The sequence below is a fragment of the Anser brachyrhynchus genome, assembly GCF_964034855.1.
Source record: "Anser brachyrhynchus genome assembly, chromosome: 5".
NCBI classification, from domain to species: domain Eukaryota; kingdom Metazoa; phylum Chordata; class Aves; order Anseriformes; family Anatidae; genus Anser; species Anser brachyrhynchus.
Genome location: NC_137699.1, coordinates 6,040,101 through 6,067,268, shown reverse-complemented (window position 1 = coordinate 6,067,268; position 27,168 = coordinate 6,040,101). Strand labels below are relative to the sequence as shown.

At 38.8% G+C, this 27,168-nt stretch overlaps 2 protein-coding genes across 28 annotated transcripts in view; one reads left to right on the top strand and one right to left on the bottom strand.

Moving 5' to 3' along the window:
* The window catches only part of PPFIBP2 (PPFIA binding protein 2), a 112,759-nt gene extending 96,738 nt beyond the window's left edge, over window positions 1–16,021 (top strand). For 21 of the 27 annotated variants that reach the window (XM_080592262.1, XM_080592251.1, XM_080592273.1 and 18 more), the window contains 14 exons: window positions 345–386; window positions 2,389–2,542; window positions 3,887–3,919; window positions 4,482–4,620; window positions 5,301–5,429; window positions 5,993–6,143; window positions 6,314–6,425; window positions 7,122–7,210; window positions 8,012–8,134; window positions 8,828–8,953; window positions 9,814–10,002; window positions 10,418–10,588; window positions 12,212–12,277; window positions 12,892–16,021. In XM_080592262.1, the coding sequence (XP_080448388.1) occupies window positions 345–386; window positions 2,389–2,542; window positions 3,887–3,919; window positions 4,482–4,620; window positions 5,301–5,429; window positions 5,993–6,143; window positions 6,314–6,425; window positions 7,122–7,210; window positions 8,012–8,134; window positions 8,828–8,953; window positions 9,814–10,002; window positions 10,418–10,588; window positions 12,212–12,277; window positions 12,892–12,963 (1,596 nt within the window). In that variant the 3' untranslated portion in view covers window positions 12,964–16,021. Of the gene's footprint in view, window positions 1–344; window positions 387–2,388; window positions 2,543–3,886; window positions 3,920–4,481; window positions 4,621–5,300; window positions 5,430–5,992; window positions 6,144–6,313; window positions 6,426–7,121; window positions 7,211–8,011; window positions 8,135–8,827; window positions 8,954–9,813; window positions 10,003–10,417; window positions 11,173–12,211 lie in introns of those variants that run through there. The other 6 variants (XM_080592253.1, XM_080592252.1, XM_080592277.1 and 3 more) reach the window with 4 other exon arrangements.
* Window positions 4,281–25,286, bottom strand: CYB5R2 (cytochrome b5 reductase 2). The gene is made up of 10 exons (XM_080592290.1): window positions 25,087–25,286; window positions 24,864–25,010; window positions 24,112–24,184; window positions 21,577–21,683; window positions 20,402–20,531; window positions 18,896–18,979; window positions 18,045–18,130; window positions 17,160–17,259; window positions 16,321–16,522; window positions 4,281–4,611 (listed from the first exon to the last, which is right to left on the bottom strand). The coding sequence occupies exons 1-9, from the start codon at window positions 25,099–25,101 to the stop codon at window positions 16,350–16,352; spliced, it is 915 nt and encodes a 304-aa protein (XP_080448416.1). The 5' UTR covers window positions 25,102–25,286; the 3' UTR covers window positions 4,281–4,611; window positions 16,321–16,349.
* Window positions 25,287–27,168: the final 1,882 nt, after the last annotated feature.

Here is a 27,168-nt window from a genome sequence, read left to right as displayed (position 1 = left end):
CAGTACTGCATATGTTCTCTTTTAATGTCAGACATTTTCATACTGTTTTAAGTGTTATGTGGTAGCCATGGGACCACCCAGAAGCCTAAAAATAGCAAAATGCCTTTGATCACAACAGAACCTAAACTGGGCACAAATTTAGTGAAGTGGTTTGAACAAACACATTTAAAGGTTAAATACTTTATTAAAATGAAGAGATAACAGACCTTGTAATATGTTGTCAATGCATTAAGTAGCATCACTATAGTAATCACACTATAATTGATGTATGTACGTTAATACTAACATTTGTCTGTTGCTTTTTTCCATAAAACTTTGAAATTATTCTCCCTGCAACTCCGTAGTATGTAGACGGAAAACCAGTACAGCCTGTTGTAGAACAAGAGGTATATTAACTGTAAAATCTTCTAACATTTATCTGCTGTGATGGTATGGCTGTGTTTTCGTTTTGTATTTATCTTCCCTTTTAAAATGTTTGCAAAGTTCAGGTACTTGACAAACTTTGGGAACAAGGGTAGGGGTAAGGATTTTTATGTGTGCGGTGTTTTTTTGTTTGTTTGTTTGTTTGTTTTTTATCAACAAGCTGTTTGGGTGTGTAATGTTAGAAGTCAGTTTCAGAAAATACAGTGCTGATATTTGATTAAAGTAATAAATGGTTTCTCTACTCATGTAATGTTAGGTGCTAGCGGGGCTAGTGCTGCCAAAACAGAAGCAGGGGTGGGACACACAGTCCCCAAAATTCAGGAATCTGGTCCATGATTATAGAATCACAAATATCCCTCTTGGCCTTGAAATAAAAATGGAATAAACCAGTGGTTATCTAATTAAATATTTCATGTATCATCCTGTCACAGACGAAGTTTGATCTAAGTATTTCAAAACAATTTTGTTTAAATGGGGTTACTAATTAGGAGAATACTGTATGTTTCTGTGCACTAAATACATTTTGCGTATTTCCAGCACATTGTTTTCCTACCTTACCTCCTTTCTGATACTGTCATCTGTCAGTATGAGCTTATTTCAAAATACACATTGAATGTGCCCCACTCCCACAATGTCTGTAGGAGTTACAGGTTCATTGCTTTTCCAGAAAAGCCTCCCCATTCTTGTAATTTTGACGGTTGTGATAGATATATTTATTTGTCCAGTCATGGCTCCTTCATGTTTTCATCTGGAGTCAGTATCGATGAAGTCTCAGCGCGAACTTTCCAAAACTGTAGCAAAGTGCATCTGTGAAACGTATACTTCGGCTGCAGAGAATCGTTAGGCCCCAAACGGTCAGATCTGTATGCAGGTTCTAAACTACCTTTGTACAAGGAGCAGGATTCCAAATTAGTTGGTAACTGCAAAATTGAATGCACGGAAGATGAAGGGATTCTCTATTTTAAGCATAGCCTACATAGTAGTCCCCTTTCAATAATCTGTACTGCATGCTGGCTTTGAGGACCACCTCGTGACCTCTGTTGCTTGAGGAAGGTCCTCCCAATGTAAGTAATCTCACTGGTGCCACTGACGCTGTGTACATGTACCGTAGCTGCAGGCAAGCATACTTCAGGCTATTTTAGTCTGTTGTGGACAGAAATTGTATAGAATATGTCAGCTCTAAAATACAGGTCAGTCCATGCTTTTTAACCAGCATACATCCAAGTTATACGTTGTGCTTAGGTACAATAGAATTGGTATTTACTATATGTTTTGCAGTTTGCGTTTAACTTTTTTTTTCAACCTAGCATTTGCAATCTTAGTTATCCAGAGAGGTCTTAATTCTTACAGAAGTTACATTTCTGTAGCCTAAACTCATTTTTGATTCTTTGAATGTGATTAATGGTGGTGAGCAAATATGAGTGGCCAAATTTGAGTTATACAAATACTTTTGGCTTAAATTCCATTGAGATACAACTGTTAGGCAAAAACATAGACACTTTGGTGAATTATGAAGGAAAAATTTAGCAGGGCAAAGAATGGGCTAAGAAATGACTAAATTCATTTCTGGCACTGTCAAAAGTGGGCCTTGGAAGGCATTAATTATTATATATGGTGCCAGGGTCCCAGAGGAAAGGGAGGTGGCTAGAAAAAAATCATGACAAACCAGGTAATATTTTATATATATATATATATATAATGGTTTAATATAATACACGGTATAGCTGAAGGGGAAGGAGATGATGAGGGAAGAGAAGGTTGGGTCTTAGCTAGAAAATCATGGCAGCTGATTATTAGATTTAAATTGGTATGTTGAATATTAGATTTAAATTGAAATGTCTGTAAAAAGGAACACGCCAAACTTCAAAATACTTTTTCTAAATTTATAAATGACTACTGTGTACTAGATTGTAAATGCAATGAGTGATTTGCCTTTTTCTCTTTCCTCTTTAAAAAAAAATGCAGAGTAAGCCACTTGTGAAAGGCAGCAAATACCAAACATTGCCAGGAAAACTTCCTCGACCCTCACAGAATGGAGACCAGGGAACATATAATGCATCAAATTCACCAGACACGTGTGGCATGAACGACAGTGAGGACAACAGCATCCTGGGCCTGAGTATGTGTCCCTGCCTCTCCGAGAGGCGGCGTAGGGGTTATGTAAGAGGCAAACAAGAAAACTAAAAATGGGGAAATACCATGTTATATAACCTGCTGTGTTACATACGATGTTCAGGTGGCTCACTGAGGGAAAGTTCTGCTTTTTTAACAATATATCAAAAATATTCTAGATCAGCTCACTGGAGAATGAAGGGCGACTTTAAGGTGGAACATTCTTTTTTGTTGCACTGGATGATATTTAATTTGCAGTGATAGCATATGTAATGAGGTCGTAACGCTGTTGGAGGTTATGGTGACAGCATTCTTAGCCAACAAATCTGTTACTGGAAATTAGGAGTTTTGGAGATCCAAACATATTGATAGTATGAATAAGTGTATTTTTTTCAGACTGTCTTCCATTGATCACATGAGTTTGCTGATGTTTTCTTATAAAACAACAAACAAAAATGCACAGCCAAGTACATCAAGACTAGACAAAATCTTTATAAAAGAACGTACACTAAATTGTGTATTAAACAAAAAAACCTCTTCCATTCCCATCCCACTGCATTTTATTGTGTGGCACTTTACAATATAACCAGAAGTAATGTGCACATTTTAAGGAAAAAGTTATGGGTTTTGGATGTGTTTTTTTTATTGTTATTGGATTGTTTTTTTGTGTGTGTGGTTTGTTGTTTTTTTTTCTTTGTAAGACCTCATGGTCTTAAAAGCTGCTAGTGTACTGTAGTTTAAACATTACAATAGGTTGTTGGTTCTTTAAGGGTTGTTTATTTATTTATTTTTTAAAGAGTTTTTCTGTAATAGCAACATTGGAGTTTCATTAATAGTCTGTACAGGTGTAGGCAGTCCAAAAGCCATGCTATTATGTTTTAACTGCAGGATTATCCAAAGAGGTGTGATCTTGTAAAGGAAAGTGTTCTTTTTCTAGACACAAGCAGTGAATCCGTAAGAACACTGAAATACTGGAGGTTAGTTTGTATCTTGCAAGTGCAGTGAACTCAGTACACCTCCATGTTAATAGAGGATGTAATTTTAGAGAGTGCTTCATTTCTCAAGTGCTGCAGGCTTTATGGAGCTCTGTAGCATATGTTTAATATATCTTGAAAGAGAGAGAGAGAGAAATGATTGTTCCAGTCTATTTAAGATAACCTGTACAGGATTCCTGGGGCTTGTGCACACCAATGCGCATTCGCTTTCATGTCAAGCATAACTGCTTCTTTTCTTTTTGTTTCTGCTTTTAATGCTTAGCTTACTTCTTTGCTCTTCCATAACTTTATTTTGCTGGTGTTTTATATCTTCTTTGCTTCTTCATCTGGCTTTCTGCCTCTTGGGATGACTGAAGATCGCATCAGGAGTGTCAGTGCACCAGTGCTAGGTATTGTATCCAAACAAAATGCAACTTTAACATGAATTTTGCTATTTATTTTTTCCTTTCCTTTTTCCCTCCCTTTCTCTCCTCTATAAAATACTAATACCAAGGGGGCAATCCAGATTGAATTTCTTAAGTGCAGTGCTGATATGAAATAAGAGCTTTCGCTCTATGGCATTCAAACGGGATTTATTTTTTATTTTTTTTAATACTTATTCATGATCTTACTTCAGTGAAAACAGTAAAATTCCCACTGGTTTTGATGGAAGAGTTTTGGTATTAACGATAGAAAGGCAAGAGCAGACCCAAGTGAAGACCCTGAATTAATTAAAATAATGTTTTTAAATAAATTGAAACAACAATACTGTTTTACTCTTTTTTTTTTTTTGTATGAAATGTACAGCTAATATTTTTTTCACCTTCTGAGCAAGATTTTTTTATACAGGAACACTTTATTTTATCTTTACTGATTTATTACCTTTTTTTTTTTTTTTTAAGTATTAGTCTCCCAAATAACCACTTTGTCAACAATTAGTAAAAAACGTGACTATTACTGTTCTTAACCCAGGAGAAACAGAGAACGTGGATGGTACAGTAGTCTCAGATGACCTTTCACCTCTTTCTTCTGGAACGGATTCAGGTCCACAGTCTCCAATGTCTCCAGAAAATAGAAAGAGTCCAAAAGGGATCAAGAAAATCTGGGGAAAGTAAGATAATTTTTTTTAGTTTCCTATCAAAGTATTTCAACAGAATTAATTCAGTTCTCAGTAAAAGCTACAGTATCTACAGCAAGAATAAAATAAAATTCAGGAAAAGGAGGAAAAGCAGCTCTGTTCTGTGATTGTACAGGTGTGTCTCTATGTGCACATGGGTGGAGGAAAATGGATGGTAATATACAAAGCATCACGCTGTTGGAAGAAATAATGTATTCTGCTGTGTTGTTATAATGCTAACGATTTAGAATACCAACAGTTTCACTAGCTATGAAAAAATTAAATGATAGTCAGTTGTTCATTACAGGAGCCTTCAGTTAAAAAAAAAAAAAAAAAAAGGTCAGAGAAAACAGAAGAAACAAAAAGCAGGGGGACTGAGTTTTACTGCATTCATCTTATCTGCTTCAGGACAGCAGACGTTTAGATGTCTGACCTCCAGTGTAGATTACTACTTGCGTTGAAAGGTCATGGCTGTTTTGCAGAGCTTTTTTCTTTAGTCAGAGTTCAGTCTAGACAGTGTTTGCTTGGAACTTCTTTGGCTGCTGCTTGAATCATATGTTTGTGGTTTACAGGAAGATTGATACAGCTTCTAGTTTGTCATTATAGTTTCCATATGAAACAAATGTTCTCTGTTGGACGCTAATAGTACTGTTTTGGCGCTCTTGTTTTGAAAGAATAAGAAGAACTCAGTCTGGTAACTTCCCTGCAGACGATCTGGGTTTGGCAGAGTTTCGAAGAGGCGGTCTCCGTGCAACAGCTGGACCTCGGTTATCCAGATCAAAGGAAACCAAAGGCCAGAAAAGGTAACGATTTCTTCTTCTCCTTGCACAGTGTATTAAAAGATGTTGTTAAATACCCTGAACAGCAAAACACTTCTCTTGTGGAATACATTGCCCAACATACTTCGTTACACATGGAATTCCCCAACTGGAAAGAATTTCCCTGGTAGAAAATGTATCCTGATTAGCTTGCCTATCTGCACTCCTTCAACTTCAGGTAGCAGCACCAAAATTTCGCCTTTATTAAAGAACAAGGAAATTTACCATCATTACCATCTCATGTGGGAATATTTGCAGTGCTGAGGATTTAGCAATGAATTACCTTTTTCTTTATTTTCAAACGGGAAACTTTAATCCTTATCCCCCTACCCTGCTCCAATTGTTCGTAAGAGGAAGCTAGGCAGTCATATTAGGAGGACACTAGTACCACAGCATATACTGAGAGAATGGCTGTTGGACTTTATTATTGCACAGGATAAAGAATATTAGGACCTAGGCTGTAGTATTTCCTCTGATACGTGGTGATCTTTCTGATAAGAACCATATTCTTTCCTGTAAGAGTTTCAAAGAGTTCTTTTACTTTTCAGTGACTACAATGCTCCCTTTGCTCAGTGGAGCACTGAGAGAGTTTGTAACTGGCTTGAGGACTTCGGTCTTGGGCAGTACGTCATTTTTGCACGGCAGTGGGTGACTTCAGGCCATACACTATTAACTGCAACACCTCAGGACATGGAAAAGGTAATATCTATAATTGTTTCTCTCAAGCAACCATAAATGTTGATTCTGCACAACCAGGCCCCTTCAAACAATTGGCAATTCTACCTTTTTGAAATGTTTCAGTAGCTGTTTAATGAGATGAAAAAAGCCAGAAGCAAGGCAAACTATTTTTTTAATGGTTATCGTTACAGGAAATGGGAATAAAGCATCCACTGCACAGGAAGAAATTAGTTTTGGCTATTAAATCAATAAATGCAAAACAAGATGAGAAATCTGCACAACTCGATCATATCTGGGTGACACGTAAGTGTTTGAAGAATTGTGGAAGTGCTTGGAAAGTATTTTTTTTATTATGCAGCTGAGCAGGAATGAAAAAAAATGATGAGTAGTTCTACAAGTAGGTGACTGTGGGGTTTCCTTGTTTATCTACATACTCCACACAATCTCAACTAGGAGACAGCGCTGGGTGGAATACTTTATAAAGCACGTATCATTTAAGTCTGATGCCTTTCATGGTACCCATGTTTCAAAAAGTAGTTCAGTACTCTGCAATCTGAATGGTAGAGTTCCCATTGGAACTTCATTCTATGTAACTATATTTGAACGTCAAGAACAATACGAAAACCCTCATTCTATGAAAAATCTTGCCCTGTTGAAACTTAGTGCTCTTAAAAGATGTTTGATAACTGCTCAAACAAACAGGTATTGCAGGCCCATCCGTCTTGAAGGACAATGAGTGTACATAGGGGTGGTATGTCTCAGTCTAGCAAAAGCTAAGTTTTACAGTACAGAAGGTTTGTATTTAAAGTACTGCAGGGGTATTGTAGGCAAAGCTGGATGGTGGGAATTGCTTTTAGGCTTCTCCTACGAGGCTGTCCTTTAGAAAGGTGAATAAGTGGAATGAGCTACCTGAATGCCTCAGAAGAAGCCTGCCCAGATTAGAAGGGCTTCATTCTCACTGACCCAGATTTGGGTACACCACTGTTCTTGTATCTGCAGGCTGGCTTGATGACATTGGTTTACCTCAGTACAAAGACCAGTTTCATGAGTCCAGAGTTGATGGGAGAATGTTGCAGTATTTAACTGTGGTAAGCTAAAATCCTTTTGCCTCAGTTTAACCTAACTCTGAACTTCAGAATGAGCAAACCGTAACAGAATTTTTCTTAGAATGTGAGCAGTTAAAAACTTCTGCAAGCCAGAAATAGTGCTAGTAATAACTCCTTGGTGTCGTTTAGTACATGATTACTATTCCCAAGGTATATAAAATAAGTAATATGGGCTTTTACAGCTGAATTCTGCAAGTTTCTCTTTCAGTATCATAAAACACACCAAAATTGAAGGTAAAATGACCTGTTTTACATACAGCTTCTGGAGTGTTTTGTTCTCCTCACCAAGTTAGCAACAATGTTAGGTAAATTAAAGATAAGCAGCAAATCCAGTAACTTCTACAGCTCTCACCAAATCAGCAGCAAACACATAGCCACTGTGTTTACTTTTACAGCTTCCCTGCCCAGGTTTGGATAATTAAATATTTGTTTTGGTGTTCTATGAAAAAACACCCAATTTAGCTGTTATCAAAAATACAACCTTGTCGATACTGCTTGAGGAGCCTTTGCTATAGAAGTATGATTTGTACTGTTCCATGCTAGATGTGTGCTGCTGGCTTCAGCGATCCTACCACACCAGGATCTTAGCCAGATCAAAAACAATCAGATATCTTATAACTATCCCTGAGCCTAGATTTTACTTAATAAGCTATAAACTTCAGTTTTTAGCCATCTAATTATGGTACAATATTAAAATATATCAAGCTTGATATCTTACTTCTTGGGGAAAGTACCTGTCTTAGTATGTATTCTGTGCCACTTAAAAGGCTCTCTCTTTTACAGAATGATCTTCTCTTTCTGAAAGTCACCAGTCAGCTGCATCATCTGAGTATTAAGTGTGCCATTCATGTGCTGCATGTCAACAGTTTTAACCCCCACTGTCTACGCAGAAGACCAGTTGAGGAGGTAAAAGAATGTTTAAGTAATTTAATTTAAACAAGTACTTATTACCCCATTATTATACCCCATGAATAATAGCACCTCAGTCCCAACTACTAGGGAATTGCCTCTAAAACAGTATTTGTGTGCATTTCTGCTCTGGAATATAACATGTACTCACTGATAATAAGAACCTACAAAGTCCTTAAGTGCTTCAAACGTTTATTAGTTGAATCTCATGCATCTTCCTTTAGAAATCATTTGCTCAGTTTTAAGTTATTTCAACTTTTGAAAGAACAATTTGGAATACTTCTTTTGTTGTCGTTCTAACTTCCTAACTTAATTTTAAGACTGTATGGGTTCTTGCCTTACCTGATCAGCATAGCTTATTCCTAGTCATAGTATCAAAGCCTCGACAATAATGCTGTTCTCAAAATGATCCTTTTTTTTTTTTTTTTTTTACACCCAGCATCTGTTGTCTCTATTATTTTAGAACTTGATGCAGTAGATGGGTTTCATCTGTACTAGACTATGGCTACCACCTGATCCAGAAGGTGTCTGAGAGATGCCTTGAACAGAATCAGTATCTAAGAATTGGGGAGTACTCTCCTTGGTTGAAAAGGAGGAATGATGTTTTCAGTCTAAAGATAAGTTTTGTGAGCATGTGGTGACAGAACAGGCAATGTTGTCATCATCCATCTTTTCTGGTTACCTTAACAGAATAACGTTTCACCTTCTGAAGTAGTGCAGTGGTCCAATCACAGAGTGATGGAATGGCTCAGATCAGTTGATCTGGCAGAATATGCACCAAACCTTCGAGGAAGCGGAGTGCACGGTGGCCTCATTGTAAGAATTCTTTTTAACATGTTACTATATGACTACTAAGAATTGACAGACTGATGCAAAACATCTTGTGTCTGGTATCTCGTGTTTGTCAAGCAGGAAGAAACATACATTAGCAAATTTGCAAATTGACAGCATGGTCAGGCCTTCTAAAAAAGCCTCTGCATCTGATCCATACACCTTAATTATACAAAGGAAAACTAAAATAAAAAAGGAACTAAGACATTTTTTTTTAATCAAAGCTGAGCTGTGCATGCATTTAACAGTAGTACATTACAAAAAAAAAAAAAACAAAAAAAACTATTCTGTGAGAAAATTACTTGTTAAAGAATCCTTGAGTGTTTTGTTGGGGAAACTTTAATAGAATTCTGAGCCAACACTGTGACACGGGAAGTAATTGTTCTGAACTCACATCAGTGTTGCCTGCAATCAGGAATGGGATTTTTTTTTGATTCAAACCATGAACTAGTTGTAGCTTAGTAAAGACAAGAGTTCTGAAATACTGTTATTCTAGTACCATAGAATTTTTGCAAAAATGAAATAGAAAAAATTGTGCTAAGATTAAGTTCATATTTTCAGAGTAATACCGTAGTAAAAGTATAGCAGAAAATATCCAAAACAACTTTGTTCAATCCAAGCAACTTTAAGGATTGGTAATAAATATAATTAGGTGTTTGATCAAACTCTGTATTTCTTACTGCCTATTTTCATATATCTCCTATTCAAACCTAGCAAATGTCATATCACTACGGAGCTATAAAATGTCTAATGTAGATAGCTAGAATGAAGAAATCCCTCCGATAAGCACTGTAATGGTTTACTACTGATTTTATATGGTTAAATATTTGCTATCTTTTTAATAGATTCTCGAACCTCGCTTCAATGGTGACACACTGGCAATGCTGCTGAATATTCCACCTCAAAAGACCCTACTGCGACGCCACCTAACAACCAATTTTAATGTATTAATTGGACCAGAGGCACAGCAAGAAAAAAGAGATATAACAGAGTCAACAGCATACACACCTCTTACCACCACTGCCAAAGTTCGGGTACGTACATACTGCTTTTAAAAACAAGATATTACAGAATCTCTAATCTATAGAGCCTTACTCTCTCCTTTCTTATAAAGAAATTAAGGGGCATATATAGGGTGAGGAGAGGTCAGTTCTAGAAGTGGTGTTACGTTTTTCCTTAGCTCTAGATACCAAGGCATTTCATTTTTTGCTGTTTAAATCAATTTTTGAAATTAGCATGCAATCCTGTCTTTTCTTAGAAGGAACTTTATCTAACTGTATTTAAAATGAACCGGTAACTCCCAATTTGGAAACAATTAAATTTATTTAGTTTAGAATCTTACATACTTGAAGGACTAAGGCATACTAGTAAATAAAAAGGAAAGGATTTTAAATAAGGTTGTCCTTTAAATCTTCTTCTAATTTAAAACTTGTTTTCTATTTCTTTTAGCCAAAGAAACTTGGATTTTCACATTTTGGAAACTTAAGAAAAAAGAAATTTGATGAATCAACAGACTACATTTGTCCTATGGATACAAATCCAGCTGCTACAAATGGTACTCAGAAGAACTATGGTGGATACAAAGGACTTAGTCCATTCACTGATAGGGAGCTGGATCAGGTGGGACAAACAGACTGATGCCATTCTCATCTCACCCTCTCCTTGCATTCCAAAGCTTGCAAATAATGAAACATTAGCATATAACAGTCTTTGCTACATCCGCATGAACTCATTGAGAAAGTATTGGCTATGGACACTTGAAAGAGTTTATACTAAGAATGTTAAGGTTTGTTGTTGTTTTTTTAATCAACATAATGATAAACTCATCCATCTTAAAGCCCTTTTTCAGGAATGTAACACCTTTACACTATGAAGGTCAATGTATCTTGACAGTTAAAGTGGAGGCTGCAGTAAACACAAGACTTTTGTACGTCTAGCTTTCATAATCTGAGTATGGAACACAACTTTTTTCTTTATCTTTATATGGGTGGTTTTTAATGTAATAAATTTGGACTAATTTGTACAGAACTATCAAGTTATATATTAAAAGTACAACTGGGTTGTATATTTTTAACAGATTAATCAAAGCATCCAACTGAATTCTTTCATTATGTACAGTGGGAAGTAGTTATGCTTAAACAGGTATACATGAAAACAGTGCCTCAATAATGAGCAAGATTATTAATAAACCAATACTTAAGTAATTCACTTTTGTTATTTAGTAGTGAACTGCTAAATGAAACCATGTCTAGACATCATACAAATGATGAAGACTAAAACAAATTGAACTCTCTTCAACTTTGCTTTTGTGTAAAAGGATGTAAGCCCTGAAAAATGGAGCTAGCAGAGGCTTGTGTGAACTTTGTCAACACAAGATCCAGACAGATGCAACTGGGCTAACTGTCCTATCTCCAGTGACCTTCAGTGAAACATTTTAATCCTATTCAGAGGATGGTCACAAAATTGATAAGACTAACTATGAAAGTCATTCTGTCATTTGCATGGTTTACTGCATCTAACATCTCATTTGTGTTCATTATCTAACCATTGTCTTTTTTTTGTGTGCACGTTAGTAAAAATAAAGTGCTCTTCTTAAGTGGGGACAATAGCAAAACCCTGACAGAATTGAATATACAAACTGTAATTTAGTGTGGATGTCCAGTTATGTGGTTAAGAGTTGAAAGGGAATGTATTAACTTTGAGCCAACAGCTTACAACATGTGGCTGTTCAAGCATTACAGAAATACTGGATTTTTCACTAGGGAAGTGGTCTTCTACTTAAGCCTGACTTCTGAGTATGTGGTCACACAGTGAAACCTTAATGCCCTAGAACGGATAACCTTTTTGTGTAAGAATAGGTAGGGATGTATTATGAAGGACGGTTATTGCTCGCCTATGGAGGTGTATTACCAGAATTATTTTGTGTGTTTTACCTTCTGGAAAATATTGCTCTTCACTGCTAATACCAGTTAAGCTTTTTCTTTTCTTTGTGAATTACAGCTAAAGTTTCACAGAATCAGTCTTCATCAGGATTCAATCCTTCTATCACTAATGCATTTTCATGTACTTCTTAGCATGGAGACATTTTTGTTAATGTGTAACTTTCCAAAGTGCAGAAATCACAACTTCTAAAAATACTGCAGCTTCATTTGTCAAGGCAGAGAGACCTCCCAAAGATGCAGGTAGAGTGAATAAAATTGCATGTACTGTCTGATTTGAACCAGTTGCTGAATACTTTTACAGATGGAACATTCAGAAGGAACAGTAAAGCAAATAGGGGCTTTTTCTCAAGGCATAAGCAATCTTACGGTACGTACCAATTTTACTCGTTTTAAAGTCACAAATGTATTCTGCTAGAATTCAGTGCAAGTTGGTCATTGCTGGTGGTGGTTAAGAGTAAGTGGGTTGCTATTCTTGTTATGCAAATCTTTATAGCCTAGTTGCACATTTGCAGTCCAAAAAAAAAAAAAAAAGCACTTTTAAATCATACTAGAAATTAAGTTTCATTTAAGCCTATTTTAAGTTCTTATGAATTATGCTATCTCTTTGACCCAATAACAGATATTCATCTCAAAATCTTGTGAAGAGGTAAGATTTGAAGATTTAGAAGAGCTAACAATCCTTGGGGGGCGGGGGAACAAAATCACTGTATATATTCCTGACTATTTTAAAAAATCAGCTGCTATAAAGAAGTGACTGAAGGATATAAAGAATAATGCCACACAAAATTTTTGTGAATATTTCCTCAATCAAATAACAGTATCACTATTTAAAGCAGTGTTTGAGAGATTCCTTTTAATTTTATGTGGCTCTAACCCCCTCTGTTGGGCATCTGATCTTATTACAGCTGGATTTCTTTAACTAACTGCAGGCCTCTAACTGAATATATTTACTCGTTCACATCTTGCTGCATTTTTTTTCAGACAATGTTAAGCCAAGATGAAATGCTAAATGACAGCAGATTTTTAACACCTACCTTTGAAGACTGGAGATGATGTTTCAGTGTGACCAAGAACACTAATACCTCATTCCTGTCCAGAGGGGTGGCCAGGAGACACTCGATGCTGTGGTACTGCAAAGTTTTACCTCTTTCCCACCAGTAAGACTCACCACATAGCATTTTGTTTTGCTAACGTAGCAACACTTCACAGGTAACTTCCCTCTGCACTGTTTCTGTATTATGTAATGTCAAATAGGTATTGAGAGAAGTGGTACAGAATTGTTTCTTTTCTAGAGTCTGGAAAGACAGTATGTTTTACCCTTGTATTTTGTCATCTTCTTACACGGTATGTTTCTGTACTGCTCTATGAAAGATCTTTTATATTTTTTTATTTTTATAATTAACTTGTAATGCAAGAATCATTAATATTCTATTTTACCACATGGACTGACCACAGCCACCTAGCAATTCAGACAGATGCTGGCAAGTGCAGCTCTAATGGCTCGCTAACTACTACTACAGTCTTGCCAGAGATACTTTCATCCCTTTCATTAGTACAGGTCCTGCTCTCTTTCTCTGAGTGCAGTGTAGAAGGGGAAAATAAAACATTACTATCCACCAAGCCGTTGCTTTTATCAGGAGGATGACAATGATGGCCTGTTCACACATCTTTAACTAACTCAAAAAGATACTGAACAGCTGCAGCAGGAAATGTTATGCAACATTGAGATGACCAAGAGAACTAATAGATTCAAAAGCTGGCTCTTTGTTTAAACTGATTTTTCTTTATTTTTTGTTTTTTACATAAGCACTAAGTTGTTCATGATCAAGGGGCAATCACAACACTAATTAAAATAAAATGTAAGTTTAAAATGTCAGGATAGTGTTTGCTGTACTCTGTAAGCACAACAGAATTTCCACCATGATTCACTGTTTTGTTTTAAATGATATGTCCTTAAGTAGAACCTATTGAAGGTGCTTTTTCTGTACATTTACGTTTGTCTAAAATGGTTGGTACTGAGACACATGTGCAAACATCAGGATGCTCATAAGCCTCCTGAGCAGTCGAAACAGTTCAGAGAAAGCCTTCTAAGACCAGTAATGACAGAATGATAAAATGCCTATTTTCTTTCTATTATTACAGCTAATAAAACATATGCCTGTAAACAGCCCTCAGGCCTGGTGCTTGTAGCAGAAACTGTAACATTTGCATGAGAACTCGTGATGTTTCTATAAACAATATTGCTATTATACTTCCAGTTGTCTTTTCATTCCAGCTACAGATAGATTTTCATAGAGTACTTTATTTATCAATAGGAGATCAATACTATTGTCCTGTCATGTGTCAAATGCGACTAGGGAGCATCGGACAAGTACCATAATAAAACAAACTTTTTTTTCTTTGTACTGTAACAAAATAGATCTGCTGCTATTCTATTGAGCTAGGCTGGACTGCAGTACTGTAACAGAGGGAAATACACTCTCTGACTACTTACTTGAAGGGCAGTTCAAGGGTCAAAGAGTCTCTTTTACAGCAACAATTACTTGCGGCATCTGTTGGCATGTGCCTCTCTATGTAGTAACAGGATATCTTAGTAAATAGAGAAATGCCAGAAAAGAAATCTACCAAATTATAAAGAAAAGTCTCTGTATATGGATGGTTTACATTACTCTCCTTTCTGGCTTCAGGATGTTGGTTTATGTATTAATATAGCCTGAGGGCAGGCCTATCCATAAACCTTCCCAAATTAATGGGAAATCTCAGGTACTGTCCAGAGTATATAACATGGGCTCTTCGAAGCCATCAGTTGCACTTTTTAAAGGTAGCCTACTCTAGCCCTCACTCCATGAGCCTCTCCTAACAGACCCTGCACTGTATCGCCATATTTTAAAAGCTAAATGAATAATTTAATTGTCCAAAATGTTAAAATTAAGGCTAGTGTTTTGTTTTTTTAATCACTGAACAATAAGCTGATAATTGAAAATCCATAGGAGTGAGAAATTAGTCTACACATCAGCCAATTAAAAATACTTACTAGAGGCTACTAAGCTTACCACCAGTCAAGTACATCTCTAATCTGGCAGTGCAGTCAACACTAACAACCAGAGCATATACTACAGGCACATGAAATATTCTGTCAGCTTAATTAACCAAACTTAAGTATTACAGTATTACAACTAGGATAAGCTGCTCTGACAGGGGCAGCCTTAATGTCACTGAGATATTCCAAGCAGATTCTTTTGAGGATGTATTTGTAACTCATTGTGGTATTGTGCTATCCTGGCTGTGAATATTCAACCTACACAATCTTTTTTTGTATATAGTAAGAAATCCTAGTTATAACAAAGGCATAAATGCATAAATTTTTGACTGTTATAAATAAATTCTGTATATTCCTCTATTTTTTTCCTGGCTGTGGAATGATTCCAATAGAGATATTTGTGGTTGACCTCTTACCAGGGACAGATTTAGTAAACATATTCATTAGCACCTGAAGAAACAAGTCTTTTGTCTCGGGGATTTTTCAGACCTTACGGCAATTGTAGTATAAACTAATTCCTGAAAATGAACGTGCAGTACTTCAGGCACTGAAGACTAAAAATTAAATGCTACATGGTAAAAACACTCAGACAAGGCATGGCTGACTCAGCCATGCTTACACTAGGCTATGACTCAGCGTAGCTTACACTAGGAAGGAAGAAGCCATGTTTTCTCTTAAGCAAAGGACATTTCTGAAACCCCCAAAAGAGCAAGCGCTACATTTACAGGGAATAACACTAAAGTAATCACTGGATATGTGTGTCTGTATAGGCAGCCTAGAGCTTCATTTATGGTTGACAGTGATTGTTTAGCTAAGGCCATTAGAAGACAGCATGAAGTTATATAATCCTGAATAAATGTCAGACTAACGAGAATTTCTGCTACAGTAATAAGCAATTGATGTGTTATCCAAATTCTGTTTAAACACTTTTTCAGTGGCACACTGCCATTTTGCTTAAACCCTGGTAAATGGCTGCAAACCCGCAGTTTGAAAAAAGACTGTTCTTTGTTCTCCCCTTCACTGGGCTGAACTAAATGAATTACCTGCTGAGCATTCATGTCATCCTAGTCCAGTTTAATAGCCCCCTCCCAAATTCCATATCCATATTAACAAAAGTCATTTTATCTCTGGCCTACCTCTCCAATTACACTTTTTTTTCCCTAAGAACTAGCGATGTAACATTTCAAACTAACTTGCAAGCTTAGACTAAATTACTTCCCACATCATTTCTCAGCCTTGTAATATTAAAATAGTCAGACAATTATGAAGTTAAAAACCACAGAAATTAAATTATACAGTTAAAAAACACACACAGAAATACTGCCCAGTTACGTACCAGTTGTTCCTGTAGGAAAATATGCAGTACTTACTCAATAAAAGGTATTGGATGACGACATTGTTAATAAGAAAACGTGTTGCTCTTGGGATAGCCGAGTTTGTCCAGGTTGGGCTGACACGCAAACTGAATCATGGGTGGTGGCCCGCACATGAGAATGAGCGTCTCACTGCCAGGGGAAGGGAGGTGGGTTTTAATCATGTCTGCGGTGATGAAGCCAGAACTGTACTTCCAGTCTGAAACAAAGAAATCAAACTATTAATTCAACTCTCTGTACAGTCTGAAGGCTCAAAAAGCTAACTACATATGTTGTACTCAAAAAGCAGCTGAAGATTCAGCAAAAGTTATGCCATAATCACTGCAAGCAAAGATAGGGTCAGATCTCTGAGCTTAAAACCTAGTGGTCCCTTTTGAAGGGGACAACAAGCATGTGGATAACAAGAATGTGGTTGAAAAGGGTTTATGCAGCCCTTCACACATGAAGGTCTGTGAATAAAAGATAGGTTTAAAAGAAATCAGCTCTCAGGTAGGAATAAACAGAAAGAATAAGATTTTCCAGTGGAGAGAGGTCACCCAGGGCAGTCATACTGGGACAGGTACTGAGACCTGTGCCACTCAACACATTCAGAAAAAGTGAAAAGTGAAAGAAATACTAAATGATTTCAAGGAGTAATATTTAATGGTTCTGCCACTTTAAGTGAGCCAAATGGAAAAAATAATTCTATTTCCACTTTTAGACGTATGTGCTTTAAGCTGATATACCAGGAGACGAATACTGGGGTTACAAAAACAGCAGCAGTTTTCACAAGAGTGAAACTGTGACAGTTAGACAATGAGGAGTAAAGACGTTTCCAGTGTGTACCAGTGGCCTACCTTGTGGAGGCCTGTCCAGGGTATACCATACTGTGAACTGATCAGGGTGCCGCTTGGCAATGTCTTCCAGCTCAGCTCTTAGCAATATATCTTTTTCTGTCTGCAAAATAAGATTGCTGTTTAACTCCAAACCATCTCAAGATGCCCTCTGATGTGAGCTTATCTAGCATGCAACAAGACATGCAATAACTCATTCAAAGTGGTTTTTTTTCCCCTTACATGATAGGCTATTATCAGTACTGGCTTCTGACAAAAAGCAACAAACTATGAGACTTAGTAGGCACCTAAACACAATTTTAAAGATAGCAATTTGAACAACTTTTGAAGCCAGGCTAAAATCACAGCTGGATTTGTCTGACCCTGGCAAATATAGCATGGTGAATCAGTAGAAACAGATTAACAGAACAAAATCATGTTTCATTGAAATCAGTGAAGGAGTAAGTTGAGCAGAGGGACAAGGATCTGTTCACACTGTTTATTCCAACACAGGAATTACGGAGTATAGGTGGAACTATGCAGTGCCATCTTCAAAACAAGTAAAAGAGCATCGGAACCACAGCAGCAGCATGCAGTATTTATATATACTTACATCTAATTTTTTGATTCACTTTCTCCTTAAATCACTTGACCCCTAGACAGCATAATAAGAACTTAAATAACAAATACTTCCTGCTCCCACCTATACTGATCATTTTAAATATGCCACCTCAGATCATATCATTTGTCATACATGGTTGGCTGAAATTACAGATCAAAGAGCAACTTGAAGAATATGAAGTATGCAGAGCAGTATTTTCTCAATGTCACGTCAGTTTCAAAAACACAGAGGCCAACAGAAAAGTTATACCATTACTGAAGGACAAACAGATGGGACAGTATGCTCACCTGATTAGCAAAGAGAAGGTAACATTTTGTAGAGTCCTTAGGATCATTTGTGATATGACGTATCAGCTGCAACATAGGAGTTATCCCTGTTCAAAACAAAGTAGTTAAAAAACAGGTCTTTCTTTCAACCCGCGTAAGGCTGCAGTTTCAATATTATTGCTATCTTCCCTCAGTCTTTGGTGGGAGCTTAGTTTGCAAAGGACTACAAACCTCTGAATTTTTAATCCATGCCAAATGCAGAGGTTGGGGCTTTTTGTTATTACGAAGTTTATTACAAGTTTAAAAATGAGAACAAAACCACAGTGCTTGGATTTGGGGCTTTCCTCTTCAGCATTCTCTATCACATCCAGTAATTTAACCCTCAGGACGTTCTCCTAAAATAGTTTCTGTTATTGACACTCGAGTTCAGTGTAGCAATTTTACCTAGCTGGGCAGCTGAACTCCACCACAACCACTCTCTCACTCCCCCTCCTCAAAGGGGATGGGAAAAAAATAAGATGGAAAGGGTTCAAGGGTTGAGATAAGGACAGGGAGATCACTCACCAATCATCATCACAGACAAAAGAGACTCAACATAGGAAGATTAATGTAATTTACTGCCTATGTTTGCCTATGACTGGCAAACTATAACAGTGAGAAAGTAAAGGCAAACTAAAAACGTGTTCCTTAAACCCAGTGGACCTAAATGTCAAACCCACGCAGCAGCGCAAGCAGTGTTAGCCAGCAGCTCGGACTGTGACAATGGGAGCACTTTGCTATCAAAGTACAGAGTGTTTTATACTCCTCACAAGCATCCATGAAGACCTCTTCATTCTCTAGAGTGACACTCTATATAATGAAAGTAGTTTTACCTGTTCCTCCAGCTATCATCCCAAGGTGCTTCGCAAACTTCTTCTGTGCTTCAGACTTCTTATCAGGCTTGATAAGAAAGGTACCTAGAAGAAATATTCAACATCTATAGGTACATTAACTCCTAAACAAAAATGGATACAAATTCCATGGGGATGTATTCCAACAGCCTACCAATTAATTAGGACAGATCTGTAAATGCTAAACGTGCTTAGCACAACACTGGGCGCGAATAGAAACCTCTTTGTCTATCTAAACTCCTAGCTTTGAGCAAGCCATTTACTCCTTCCCTGCTACCCAGCAGCATTTATAATATATTTCCACATCACTGGCTAGACCACTCAGCAACTATGAAAGTTAGTGGCAGATAAAGGCAACCCCAGCCCATACAGAGAAGCAGGTTTCTTACGCAATCATCATCCTCATTCACACCACAGATCAAGCCACTTCCACGTGTCTACATTCAACAGTTGTATTAAACCAGAATCACGCAAGTTGCTGCAAAGATGGAGCCTTGCATACTTTCATCATCCACTTAATTTTTGTAATTCATTTTCAGTTAATACGACCTTCATGACACTTGCAGTCAGCTAGGTGACTGCCTGCTAGTACTGTGTTAAGACTTTGCTGATTGCTCTACACCTGGGTATGCCATCACTTCAAAACTGTCACAAAATCAATTTGTATTGATTTCTGAGAAACAAGCCAAGTGAAAAGCCCATAAAAATATCATATGTGAAAGGCACTTGACATATTCCAATTATCTTTCACAAAATCTGTAACTACTAACAAGCCTTCCTAGCTACTTTGCTCTTGAAAGCAAAGAACAGTAGCAGCACAGAAAGGAACATTTGCAAAACATTCTTCACCCATTTCCTCCGAGATATAACAGATTCATCAGTGTATTATTGATCATAAAAGGTAATGATCCAGAGAAGTGCTGAGCACTGATCCCCCTGAAGCAGGAATTTTAAGTGCAAGGTCCCTCTTAGTCAAGATCAATGCAAAATCCTTTGGTCTTATACTTGCATCTTGAAAGAGGATTACTTCTCTGAACATACAGCTTCCTCCCAGTCAGCTCAGACCTGGTTTAATAATGAAACGGAGCTGGCTAACAGTCAGTGGGTTGTTCAGTAACAACACTGAGATTCTCAGAATCTTGTGGCATTTTAGGCCACAACCTCCTTTGCATCTGGAACATCTCTTGTATGTATGTCTGAGGTGTTTGCAGTGCAGTCTTCCTAGTGATATAATGCAATAATAGATTTTCCAGATTTAATTACATGGTCCCAGGAGCAAGACAACAAACAGCTATTACTCTGTTAAACGCTAAGTACCCTTTCCCATCATAATCAACTCTGATGGGTTCATGGTCAAGATCAGGAGAGGTGGATTTTCTCACTTTTCAAAATTGCTCCTCTACAAAGTTATCAAGGTTTATAAAATACCTCTGAGAATAACTAATAAAAGTTCCTCCCTTTTGCTCTCTCCCCTTCATGTAACAGTACCTGACCCTTTATAGACAAGGAGTCCATTTGGCCCTCTGAAGTCAATAACATCTCCAATCTTCATGTCATCTAGGTACTGGGACATCTTCCCACCTTCTGGGAACTTGGGATTCACATTTTTGTAGTAGACCTATAAAAACAATCATTTCTATGACATCAACCATTAGCTTTCATGCAGGCAATAAAGACTGAAGACTACTGTATTGTAGGTCTGAAATTTAGCATCTGAAAGAGAGATTGAGACAGTTCTTTGCTCTCATCTGTTGTGCCCCGCAAAAGGAAGCAGCCAAAATAGGTGAAATGCTCTCTCATGCCACATGTTCTAATGCTCACTGCAAACAGCCAGGCTAGTAAGAACAGGTGGCAAGCAGATTACGCATTGATGCCTTCATTTCACTATCCTCTAACAAGAACCTTATGTTACCCCATTTTTGTAATCACTCCTTCTGAAAATAGCATTGCTGCATCTTTTCTTGTTGTAACTTTCCCAGAGATTTCAGCCACGTGCTAGTTTTTCACCTTTCAAAGCACGTAATAAGCTTTAAGTAGTTAATAACAATTCACTATACACGTAACATGAAGAACAGAGAGCACAAAAAAAGTCGTGATTTTTGCCTAAGGACAAACTCTGTTTTAGAAAAGGATTAGAAAATCCAGAAATCCTGGGATCAAATCATCCTGCATTCCCTAGCTTAAAGGATTTCCTCTGTTTCTATATCCCCATTTTCTTAATAAGCCCATTAGTACAACTTCTGTTGCTTACAGACTTATAATTGTAACCCCTCTAGGATCACAAAAGACAGTTCTGATTGACTTATTTCTTCTTACAGCTATTAGCAGTAAGTGCTAGTAACAGCATAAGGCAGCTTCAGGTGGAGTGATTGCTCTTCGTTCATTGCCACACAAAAAATACCAGGGAAGTTCATACAGTACTGCCAAAGGATTGATCCTCCATCTCCCTTCTCCATCTCCCCTGCCTCCACTATTTCTGTCTGACATACAGCAGATATACAAGATACAACTCATTATTCAAGGATAACGGGAAATGGGTTTGCTGTGCAATTATCCTATTTGAAAGAAGACCAATCAAAATAAACTCTACATTTCACTAAAATGAAGTGCTTTCCTTCCTTCCAGTTAGCAATTTATCTATATTAATGAAAAAAAAAAATTACCTTTATAATTAAATCAACATAACCTTTTGTCTCATCACTGGAAACTGGGGTATAGGCTCGGATCACCAGATTACCATTGATTTTTGCAGAAAGGTAAACATGTTGGCCTAGGAGAAAGAATTCCAATCCAATTATTTATTTTTTCATCTCTTGGTTTCAAATTTTTCTCAGGCCTGGCGGACAAGACAAAACAGAGAAGCAGGTATTGTAAGCCACTAATTGTAAGCCACCAAGCACAAGCAATGATGGAGAAAATCTGTACAATGTAAATGCTGTATAAAACATTTAGTCTCTTATTTAAACTCTGAATCTAGTCAGAAAAAGAATAATATTTAAATAGCTGCACGATCCATTATTATTTTCATGGCACATTATTGCTGTTATGGCATACATCATGCATATGTATTCTCACACAACACGAAGAGCGCATACATTTCTACATGCACAGCAAACTACTGCTGGACTATGTGGTAAATCTTTCTTAGCTTCATCCCAAGGAGATATTAGTTGAAACACAAAGGCCACTATAGATAACAAAAAAAAAAAAAAAGTTGTCTAGGATGGAAAGTTTGGCTTTCCCCAGTTGATGTTATTTTGTGTTATCTTGTGTTATGTATTAACACCAGATCTGTGGTGTTGAAAAAACTAATCTCCTTCATAGTTGTAACTCCTACAGTTTTTCTCCAGTTTACGCAGCTAGTCGGAAGACAGTACCTACTTTATAGGATTTTCTTTTCCATATATAGGGTTCGTATTTAGCTCATAAAAATGCAGGATTTGCAGCTACTCAGCTTTACAGGTGTCAGCAGAGAGCCCTTTTCTTTTTTCAGCAAGAGTTTACAGTTTCTGGAGCACAAGGTAACTGAGGAGAGCCACTATGTTACAGAAGAAAGGATAAGACACAAGGAAAAAAAAGGAAATTTATATTAAACTATAGAAAGTTTGTTATATTAAACTATAGAAAGTTTGTCGCTCATTCTCAAGTGCTGTCTATATCTTGGATTCTGCTGTTCACATTTTCATTAATGAAGTGAAAATAAGGATGCATCTGTTCACACGGAACAATAAATTCATATCGTGGTTTAATCGCAGCAATTTCTCAGAGCAAATTTCCCAAAGATTCTGCAATAATTTATCAAGAATAAAGCTTCTGGCCCACATTCCTCCTCCATAAGTCCTGCCTCCCTAACTGCTGCAGCTTCCACTGAGAGCTCTTTGGCCAGCTTCATGCTCCACGAGGCAGACTCTAAAGGTACTGATTTCTTTCTGCTTGTTAAGACAACTGGAACTCCTTGCCAAGGTTTGTCTCCCCAGCCAAACAGCATTAATCTAGAGGGCTGTATGTAAAAACAAAAAAGCAGGAACAAGGCTAGCAGAAATACTTTACTTTTAGTAAAATGATCCTGGTAAAAAGCAGGAATCTCCCAGGGAGTAATCAGGTACATACAGTTCCAGAATCGTATTCTTAAATTCTTAAGAATTTATTAAAGTTCTTTTAAAAAAATCAGAATAAAATAAATTTTTAAATATTAAAATTCTTAAAAACTCTTAAAAAACTCTGAATAAACACAAACATTCCAGAACATGTCCCAGTTCATTTATCATTTGTCTAGTTAGTGCGGATAGTTGAATTATATTTTCCCATAGAAGCCTGTAGAGAACCTGAAGAAACTGCTACCCTTGGCAGGCAGCATGCAGGAAGAACATGCTCACAGCACACAACTGGTAAGACCTTGACTCAAGGGAAGCTGCCAAACACAGAACAAAACAAATAGGGCCACATCTGCAGACCAGTGAGGGACACCTTCCCCTGCCCTGATTACCATTAATTCAAGGTCCAAGGTTCAATGCCATCAGTTTTGTGGGGTACAGGAAAGAAGACAGTGCCAGTCCTAGTCTGAAATGAATCTCCTACCACAGAAAGCAAGCCAAAGTTGTACACGCATGTGGAGGTAAATCACAGTTAAGTACATGCACAGAAACGGCTCTGAACACTGCAACACCTTCCATATATACAGGATTTATATTTTCCCCTTGACTTTGCATACGATAGTTACAGGCTTTCCAGGCAGGAGAATTTTTCTATTCCTCATCTATGAGTATTACCATAAGTGTCAAAAAAAAAAAAAAAACACCATGAGGGCAGTTGACAAACTGAGGACACCAGAGAGAAAAGGTAGAACACAAATAAGTAGTATTAAAAAAACTTCCACAGATATATTTTCTGCCTACAGCCTGAACAGTGGTCAATTTCCTCAGACCCAGTTCAGTTTCACTGTTTGTATCTAAACTACACCACACAATTTAATACAAGCAGCACAAAGCGCGCACAGAAAATCTGAAATACGACTCTCTGGGAGATCAGCCTGACATTTCTCTCTGACACAGCTCCTTTCAGATGCAGCTTTTAACTCCATCCTTTGATGAGCACTAAATTCGCAAACAGAAATCCATGAACTATGAGGACACATTTAAAACTCATAAAAATCCTAAAAAATCAGAAATAACATATAACTAAATGTTTTTGATATTTACCTACAGGCAGTCCTAATATGTGATCTGGTGAAGGTAGCCCAAACCGGAATTTCTTAGTATCATGACTGACTTCCTATTAAAAAAAATAAATAAATAATTAAAAAAAAAAGAAAATCAGAACGAGGTCAGCATCACCCCTGCTGTGAATCTCAAATTCCACTCAACACAATGTGCCTCAGTGATCCTGTTCTTGGTTAGTATGCAAGCCGAGCGCTAGGAAGGGAAGCATAACGGGCATTCCAAATGAACTTTAAACAGCTCAGAAGTTTTGGAACCAAAGGCTTTTTCCCTTTAATTCCACAAGGAGTGTCTTTTGCCTGACTGTGCAACCCTTACAGCATCTTTACATAAACAAGATCTGTGAGCCCTCTATTGCCCAAGGCCATTTGGAAGGTTTCATAATTTGCGGGCAAAGATCAGGCAGGATGGGACACGCAGAAGCACCGGCTGATGGAGCTACTTCTCACTGATGGGCACAAGTCAAGGGAGCAACGCGGCTCTAAAGGAGGACTTACCTACACAAAGACACGAGCTCGCCCTTCTGGAACAGCCCTAACACCACAGCGTTGGCACAAACGTTTTTAGGGGGAAACCCTAAGCTCTACCGTGGGGAAACCCGGCAGTGCGGCTGCGGGAGCCGCTGCTGCCCCCGAAGCTCAGGAAGCCCGCGACCCACGGCCCCTCAGCCCCCTCCGCCCTCACCGCCCGCCCGCGGCCCCTCGGCCCCGTCACGCGGCCCAGCCGCCGCTCACCTCCTTGCCCACCAGCGGCAGCGCGTACTTGGCGTGCGGGTCCCGCAGGGTGACGGGGCGGCTCGCCCCCCGGCCCGCCCCCCTCAGCAGCAGCAGCAGCAGGGCCGACGCAGCCACCACGGCCACGGCGACGGCGACGGGAGCCTCCTGCGGGGAGAAGGACAGGCGCTCAGGGAACGGCCCCACACACGCGCCCCCCCCCCCCCCCATGCCGGCCCCTCACCGCCAGCGCCTGCATGGCAGTAGCTCCCGGTTGCTCTCGACCCGCCGGCTAGGCACGGCTCGGCTCGGCTCCGCCCGCGGCCCGGCCCGGCCCCCGGTGCCAGCCTACGCCGCCGGGTCCCGCCCCGCGGTGCCCAGCGCCCGCTCGGCGAGGCGTGCCAGGGGACCGGGCCCGCTGCCCCTAGCGGCTGGGGCGCGCTGCCAGGCCCAGGCCCGCTCTGCACAAGGTCGCAGGCAGACTGTGTCGCAACGCCAGCGCACCCAGGGAGAGGCAGTGCCGACTGGCTCTGCGTTTGTGCCTGTACTTTGTCACAGTTACAGTCCGTGGTCTGCGTTGCAAAATACCAGCAAAGGGACAATTAGAGCAGGGCAAGGAACAAGGGAAAGGGCAAGGAGCAAGAGCAGGGCAAGGAACCAGCGAAAGGGGGGAAGAAAGATGAATGACGGCTAGCAAGTGTGTCTGGGGGAACAGAAATTACTTCTTACTTTCTTCCTATCCACTAGGTCAAACTTGTATTTAGTGACAAAGCAGCATTACCAACTTGTTTAGTATCTATGGACTTCAGATTGCTACGAAAAAGGAAAAAGAAAAGGAAAAGGAAAAAGAAAAAAAGAGATAGAGACTGAGAGACTAAGTATCATTATTCCTCTACAGGGCCTTGCACAGGAGCATAAATTTTGTGATAGACACTGAAGTCAAATTAAAAGAAAATACAAGTCTTAGAAGTCCAAGGCCATGCCATAAGGTTCAAAACTGCTTATTTAAAATAAAAACATGCCCATATCACGCAGACACATCTTTGTAAGGAGGAAGAAAAACTAATCAAACCTATGGGGAAGGATGGAATGTCAGGAATAACACCACAGTGTGCCAAGCTGTAGACAGTGATACAAAAAGGGCATAATGGATTTGATGTACTCGTTTTTAGAATGCATGTTTTTTATGTAACTTGTAGGAAGACTGAAAGAAAAATACATTCAGTCTCCTGTGCTACTTAATTACTGACTATGGAAGACCAGAGAACAAATACATCACCACTCCTTTAAAATTCTTTGTTAATACCAGCTTTCTGTACCTGATTTCAAAAGCAGAGGAGTCACTACCAAAACATAATTCAGTGCTCCATTACACAGGGTGCCAAAAAAGAGAGAGGCTCAGAGCCACATATAACAGCTCTGTTCCTGAAATACATTACCTACTTGAGTCAGTGTCACACAGAGCCCCTTTTCTCAGTGTGTGAGTGTGGCCATGGGGTTCGACAAGCCCCATGGTTGGTGATAACATTGGACTCATAACGATGAGGCCATGAGGAGTGTAAAGAGTTTAGAGGGAGCCAAGAAGGGTGATTCAGGAGACGCCTTGCTGTCTCGGACTGCTTGTTCTCCAGCCGTTAAGGCGTGGAAGTTGCTGGGTGTTTGCTGCTGCCGGGCAAAGTTGTGGACCAAAGAACAGTGAGTGGGAAAGGACTGCTGTGGGGCGAATGGTATAAGAAGGGAGCCTGTCCTCAATATGGGGAGGCAACAAGGAGAATGAAATTATGTCCTCAATATGAGAGATGAAGTTAGGCCCTCAGTAAGAGAGATGAAGTTATGTCATCAATAAAGAAGTCGCAGTTACTGATCCTAAAAGAACCCTGTTGTCCGTGTGGTCAGTACACCACAAATGGCGCCCGAACAGGGACATGAAGAAAAGGAACAGGGACAAGAAGACACTGAACAGGGACACAAACAAAAAAGGAATGAACAGGGACAGGCTAGCAGAACAGGGACCAGGGCAGGAACAGGGACACTGATCGCCTCATGAAGATAGGTTCGGCCAAACTCAGCAAACCGCTCAGAGAAGCTCGTACTGAAAGTCGCTGAGAGGAAGCTGAAGCTGAGAGAAGTGGACCCGCGCAAACAACAGCCCCTCACGGGCCAAAGGTAAGCAGTTGCGCGCTGTGGGGAATCATATGGCCTTAGAAACAAAGAATGTCCTGGTAACCTTCCAGTTTATTCCCTTTATTACGAATCAGACAGTTTACAATCCTGAAACATGGGACCAAATTGGAGTCAAGGTGTGGGACTCTGCTACTAAAGTTTG